The following is a 6,664-nucleotide window of genomic DNA, read 5'->3' on the forward strand; positions in this document are numbered from 1 at the left end:
TTCCGACTTATAGGGACCTTGTATGGGTTTTTTGAGGAGTGACTAGTGAGTTTGAGCCACTGACCTTGCACTTCAAACCAACCTTGCAGCACAGGGCTTATCCTACAGTGCCCCTGATTATTTAATTTGAAAAGTTACACTGAAAGAATCAGTTATATAATCTGAGAATTTTGAAACTTCAATTTTGTGGGAATTGCACTTTGGATATATATAGTCTTCACAGTAGCCAACAAATATGAGAAATACATTTTATGTAATGAGTTTGTTACTTTCGTCTGATAATTATAAATGCATATGCCTCTAGTATACATGGTCATTGTGAATATTGTGGTATATGACACTGGAAAAATAGGTTTGCCTTCAACTTGGAAAACTTTCCTTCATATAAACTAACCAACCAACCAGCCAAAGCACTGCCATCAATCAAGTTGATTCTGATTCAGTGAGCCTGTATAGGGTTTCCAAGGCTGTGAATCCTTATGTAGCAGAAAGCCTCGTCTTTCTCCCATGAAGTAGCTGATGTGTTTGAACTGCCAGCTTTGCTGTTGACAGTCCAGTGCTTATCCTACAGCATCACCAGGGCTCCTTCATTTACTAAGCAATCATATTTAACTCAATATAACCTAAGTATTTTATGTAAAATCCAATTGTTGTATTTTAAAGAAATTTCTTCTTTCTCTAAATTGCCATGCTAGCCACTGAGGCCTCTAAGAATATTATCATTAGTTGAAAATATATTTTAATTTTACTAAAGCTCTGGTGACCCTGTAGAATAAGCACTGGTCTGCTATCCACAAGGTCAGCAGTTCAAAATTACAAGCCACACTGAAGGAGAAAAAGGAAGTTTTCTGCTCCCATAAAGATTTATTTACAGCCCTGAAAACCCTATAGATAGTTGCTATGTGTCAGAATCAACTTGATTGCAGTAAGTCTGGGGGTTTGTTTTGGTTTGTTTTTGTTTGTTTTTTTTTAGTATCACCTGACAAGCTTTTTAATGGAATTGAGAAGCTTTATGTTGTCAAGAAAAAAAAGGGCATGCCAATGTAATTCCTGAAGAATTTTCAGAGGTGTGATGATGAGGGTATTGAGTTCACATAGTCTATATAGCACACAGTTGTAATGGAGTGCCAAGGACTCACAGCCACCCTGTATAAAGTTTCCATGGGGGGTTGAACTACAGACCTTGTGTTTAGCAGTCCAGTGCTTATCTTACAGTGCTACACCAAGATGCTTATAGCACCACATCAAGTTTTATTCAAATCTTAAGAGGCAGAAAATCTTCAGTTGACATCTGATTTACAGAACATAAGCTATCAGAAAGTACAATAAACACAAATATATTTGATTAACAAGGTGAAATGAGTCACCAGCAGTGTAAAGCAATTTAACATAAAGAAAATATATTAGAAAGAATCACTGAAAACCAGAATGTAAAGTGATTATGATATTTTGGGGGTTGTAATTTTGTTTTAAATTTTTGAAGCAATAACATCTATAATAATAAAAAAAAAGATATGGCTTTATCAGTACAATATTGTATCCCCTTGTGATGCCTGTTGTTATGTGCCATCAAGTCAGTTCCATAGCAACCCTATATAGGGTTTCCGAGGAGTGACTGGTGGATTTGAACCGCTGTACTTGCAGTTCAAACTGACCTTGTAGTCTAGTGCATTATCCTGCAGTGCCACACCAGGACACTCTGGTGTGCCTGAACTTATGAAAATAGAGGAGAAAGTTAAGTCTTGTTTACTCTATTTAGTTAGTTAAATTCTGAGTTAAAACTAAGTGGGAAACTATTTTTTTGTTTGTTTGTTTGTTTCTGGTAGGATAAGTACTGGACAGCTGACCACAAGGTTAGCGGTTCAAACCTACCAACCACTCCTTGGAAACCTTATACAGAGTCACTATAAATTGAAACTGGCATCAAAACAACAAGAACAACTTTTGAGTATGAGTCCTGGTGTGGTGTTGTAGGATAGACACTGCACTGCAAGGTCTGTTTGAACAGCAACAACTATTGAGTAGCAGAATATTTATGGAGAATATTTTTTTAAAAATAGATAGCTTATACAACTATCTAGGCTTTAGTTCTCATTTTTCTTTTATTCTTTTTATTTCTATTTTTAAATAGCCATCAGCTATGAGAAACCACACAACTATAACTACCTTTATTCTTCTTGGACTGACAGATGATCCACAATTACAGATGGTCATTTTTCTTCTACTTTTTTTCACCTATATGTTGAGTGTCACTGGAAACCTAACCATCATTACTATCACTTTACTGGATTCACATCTCAAGACGCCCATGTATTTCTTTCTCCGAAATTTCTCATTTTTAGAAGTATCTTTCACTACTGTCTGTATTCCTAAATTTCTAGTTAGCATGGCCACAGGGGATAAGACTATTTCCTACAACAATTGTGCAGCACAGCTGTTTTTCACTATTCTTTTGGGGGCAACAGAATTTTTCCTCTTGGCTGCTATGTCCTATGACCGCTATGTGGCCATCTGCAAGCCCCTACATTACATGACCATCATGAACAGCAGAGTCTGCAACCTGTTGATCTTTGCTTCATGGTTGGCAGGTTTTATAATAATTTTTCCACCTCTTCTTTTGGGTCTCCAACTTGATTTCTGTTCAGACAACACTGTAGACCATTTCTTCTGTGATGCTTCTCCTCTATTGCAGCTCTCTTGTACAGACACACATGTAATAGAATTGATGACACTTCTCTCAGCTATTTTGACACTCTTGGTTACACTGGTGTTGGTGGTTCTCTCCTACACAAACATCATTAAGACTATTTTGAAAATACCTTCTGCTCAACAGAGGAAGAAGGCCTTTTCTACTTGCTCTTCTCACATGGTTGTTGTCTCCATTTCTTATGGGAGCTGCATCTTCATGTATGTGAAGCCTTCTGCAAAGGAAAGGGTATCTTTAAATAAAGGAATAGCTCTGCTCAGTACTTCTGTTGCCCCCATGTTAAATCCCTTCATTTATACACTGAGAAACAAACAAGTAAAAGATGCTTTTAAACACATAGCTAAAAGACTGAAGTTTTCTCAAAGAAGTGAATAATTTTAATAAGATTAATAAAATGATGAGCAAAACAACATGAAGGGTGAAGTATGCCACAGATTCACCAATGTATTCAAATTAATATTGTGTATATTTTCTGACTTACAATTTTCACTGTGGTTTATCAAATCTACAAAACCTAACCTTGACTCCTATATGTTTTTCATTCAAAGAACACATATATATTTCTTGTTTTCATGCCAAATCACTGGCTTCTGTATTTGGTTCCTTCAATCAATTTCCTCTCAAAATATTTTCAAAGAAATTCAGGGATTAAAATAAAATACATTTTATGTAGAGCTTTAAATATTACCTATTTGATCACCTCCCAGTTTATTGGAGTCCTGGTGTGGTGCTTAGGATAAGCAATGGACTGCTAACTGCAAGGTTAGCAGTTCAAATCCATCATCTATGCCTTGGAAACCCTATACACAGGAGCTAGGTGTTGAAACTGACTTGACAGCACTTACCAACAGCAACTTTAGCTTGTTATTGGAAAAGCCAGAATTTGAGATTTTTATATCTTACTCAATATTAAATAGCATTTCCTAATAATTCACTTTCTAATATTTATTGAAATTATATGTTTTCACAGTTTCCAATTTGCAAGAAACTCAGAAATACATGAAGTAAGTCAAGAAACAATGCTACTAGGGTTCCAGTTTTTATGTGCATGGATTTATTCCACACAAAATATGTTAAATATGTCTTTGTGAGATACCTGCAGACAAATTCTCTCAGTAATGTATTTGTCTTAGTCTCATTTGTTGTTGTTGTTGTTAACTGCCATCAAATCAGTTCTGACCTATAGCAACCCTGTATAGGGTTTCCGAGGAGCAGCTGGTGAGGTTGAACAACCGACTTTGCAATAAAAACTAACTTTGCAGTCCAGCACATTAATCCACAGTGCCACACCAGGACACCTTAGGGTGCCTTCAAATGAAAAGGCCCAACCAAAAAAGTGGCTTTCAAGGGGATCTGCAGGGCCAGTTACATTTAAGGCAGAGAGGTCGGCTCAGAAGTTTATGGGGACTATTTTTTTGAGATTCCAAAGGGGTAATCTTGAAATTTTTCTTGCAGGACATATGAACTTATTAGAAATGTTTTTAAGAAAATTGAAAACTCCATTGATGAAAAAAAAAAAAAACAATACAAAACAGGAAAATATGCTAACGAATATTTTTTTCATCATAGCAGAGCACTGACTCATTTTTCAAGGTTAGCAAGGACTGTTCTATGAGAAATACATGCAAAAACCATAACTTATTCACTTACAATGCTGGTCTTGCCCCTTCAAATTTTATATGTTCCTAAAACTCAAATAACAGTGAAAAGGAATATGATTGATTTTCCTTACAGATGCCAAAACTACTGTTTTGACTTGGTATAAATCAAAGAGAGCATAATTCTTCTGGCAATCTTGTTGTTGTTGTTAAGTGCCGTCTAGTCGGTTCCGACCCATAGCGACCCTGTACAGGGTTTCCGAGGGTGTAAATCTTTACGGGAGTAGAAAGCCTCATCTTTCTCCCGCGGAGCGGCTGGTAGTTTCGAACCACTGCTAGAGAGATGGAAATATCACCTTCAGAAGTATATAGACGTATCCCTTAAACAATCAATAAATAAGGATTCAGATGCAGACAGTACAGACCCGGACAGGAGGCCAAGCCCCTGTGGGCCCAAGCGTTGTTGACCGTCCAAACCATAGGCTCTGAGGATCAGACTCTAGCCACCTAGTAGACATAGCAAACTGTCCCTCATCTGATTATTCAGTAATGCTTGTTAGTAATCTCATACATGAGCCCTGGATATCCACAGACAAATGTAAAAACCTTCCCTAAAAGTCGAGACTGTAAATTCCAAAAAGCCAAGTCCCCCCCCCATCCAAAAAAAAAAAAAAAAAAAGCTAAAGAGGATAGAGAGAAACACTGTAAACTGATGATATATGGTGGGGATAATAATCAATGTAATGAAACAATCTATATGAATGGTTGAATGTGAAGCTGATGATGTGCCCTGTAAACTTTCACTCAATGCAAAATAAAAACACTTAATTAAAAAAAAAAAAAAAAAAAGTATATAGACGTAGATGGAGGGTCTATTGCAAAACAATAATTTCACATCTTGATATTTTTGCTTAATAAAGATTTCTATGATTTTGTAGCAATGCTTTTTGACTTGCCCACACCTGTTCAGAAACTAAAGAAACTTTCGAGAAGTTAATTATTCACTCTTATTGTAATTTTCAAGACAAGATTATTATGCCCATTTATTGCATACTTGCAATGTTCCAGGCTTTTTAAATATATCAGGTTCCACTCCAGACATGTATAAGACAAGTATTTTCATATTAATTTATGCATTTATTACATAAGGCATAATGAACGGAAATAACTTGTTGTTGACTAAATCTTACTAATGACAGAAAAATAGTCGATAGGTCTCCATGCAACTTTCATGACTTATTATCAAAATAAAGTGAATATCCCACAATACTTCACATACCTCTATGTCACACAGAATGCTGTGTGACCTTGAACCACCACCCTTGCAATTCAAACTGATTTTGCAATCCAGTGCATTAACCCACAGCGCTACACCAGGCAATGCAATGGCTGATCATGTCCGTATCTAAGGTGAACAAAAGAAAACTTTTCCCACAAAGACTAATGTAAACTTCCTTAATGAACATTTATCTATTTTTAGTTTCCAAAGCAGGTAGCTGATGATTTTGTGCAGAATTTCTCATTGTAGCATTCTCATTTTGTTGACTTATCAAATTGTAACATGAATTTTGTTCTAATGTATTTCAAAGCAAATGTAACTGAAAAACCTCCAGATTGATAAGCAATTAAGTAGGGATTTTATGACGGTTTTATGAGGGCTTAAAATACTTACTGATGCAAATCAAAGACCATAGCCTTCAATATGGTCTGTACCTCAGTGTAAAAAAAAACAAAAATCCTTACCATTGGACTAATAACTAATATCAACATAAATGAAGAAAAGATTGAAGTTATCAAAGACTTCATTTTGCTCAGATCAGTCATCAACACACATAAGGAAGCAGGAGTCTAGAAATAAAATGGTGGTACTGCATTAAGCAAATCTTCTGCACATGATCTCTTTAAAGTGTTCAAGAGTAAAGATGTCAGTTTGAGGACTAAGGTGTGCCTGACCAAAGCCATAGTATTTTCAATAACCTCATATGCATGTGAAAGTTGGACAGTGAATAAAGAAGCCTGTAAAAAATCAATGCATTTGAGTATGGTGTTGTAGGAGAATATTCAAAATATCATGGACTGCCAAAAGAACAAACCGATCTATATTAGAAGAAGTACAGCCAGAATGTTCCTTAAAAGCTAGGATTGTCAGACTTCATCTCATACTTAGAACATATTATCAATAGGGATCAGTCCATGGAAAAGGACATCATGCTTGGCAAAATGGAGGATCAGATGAAAAAATGATGAGCCCCAATGAAATGGATCAGTGCTGTGGCAGCAGCAATGGGTTGAAGTGTGGCAACAGTTGTGAGGTTGATGCAGGATTGGATAATATTTTGTTCATTTGCACATAGGGTCA

General features: G+C 36.1%; 1 protein-coding gene across 1 annotated transcript; it reads left to right on the top strand.

The window, feature by feature from the left end:
• The first annotated feature begins 2,140 nt into the window (after positions 1-2,140).
• On the top strand, positions 2,141-3,082 carry LOC102816915 (olfactory receptor 6C74-like). Its single transcript, XM_006870116.1, has one exon. The coding sequence runs from the start codon at positions 2,141-2,143 to the stop codon at positions 3,080-3,082; it is 942 nt and encodes a 313-aa protein (XP_006870178.1).
• Positions 3,083-6,664: the final 3,582 nt, after the last annotated feature.

This window comes from Chrysochloris asiatica, unplaced genomic scaffold, assembly GCF_000296735.1.
Source record: "Chrysochloris asiatica unplaced genomic scaffold, ChrAsi1.0 scaffold00138, whole genome shotgun sequence".
Classification (NCBI taxonomy): Eukaryota; Metazoa; Chordata; class Mammalia; order Afrosoricida; family Chrysochloridae; genus Chrysochloris; species Chrysochloris asiatica.

Excerpts from the sequence above, each read along its gene's own strand:
- LOC102816915 (XM_006870116.1), top strand. The coding sequence starts at position 2,141 with ATGAGAAACCACACAACTATAACTACCTTTATTCTTCTTGGACTGACA.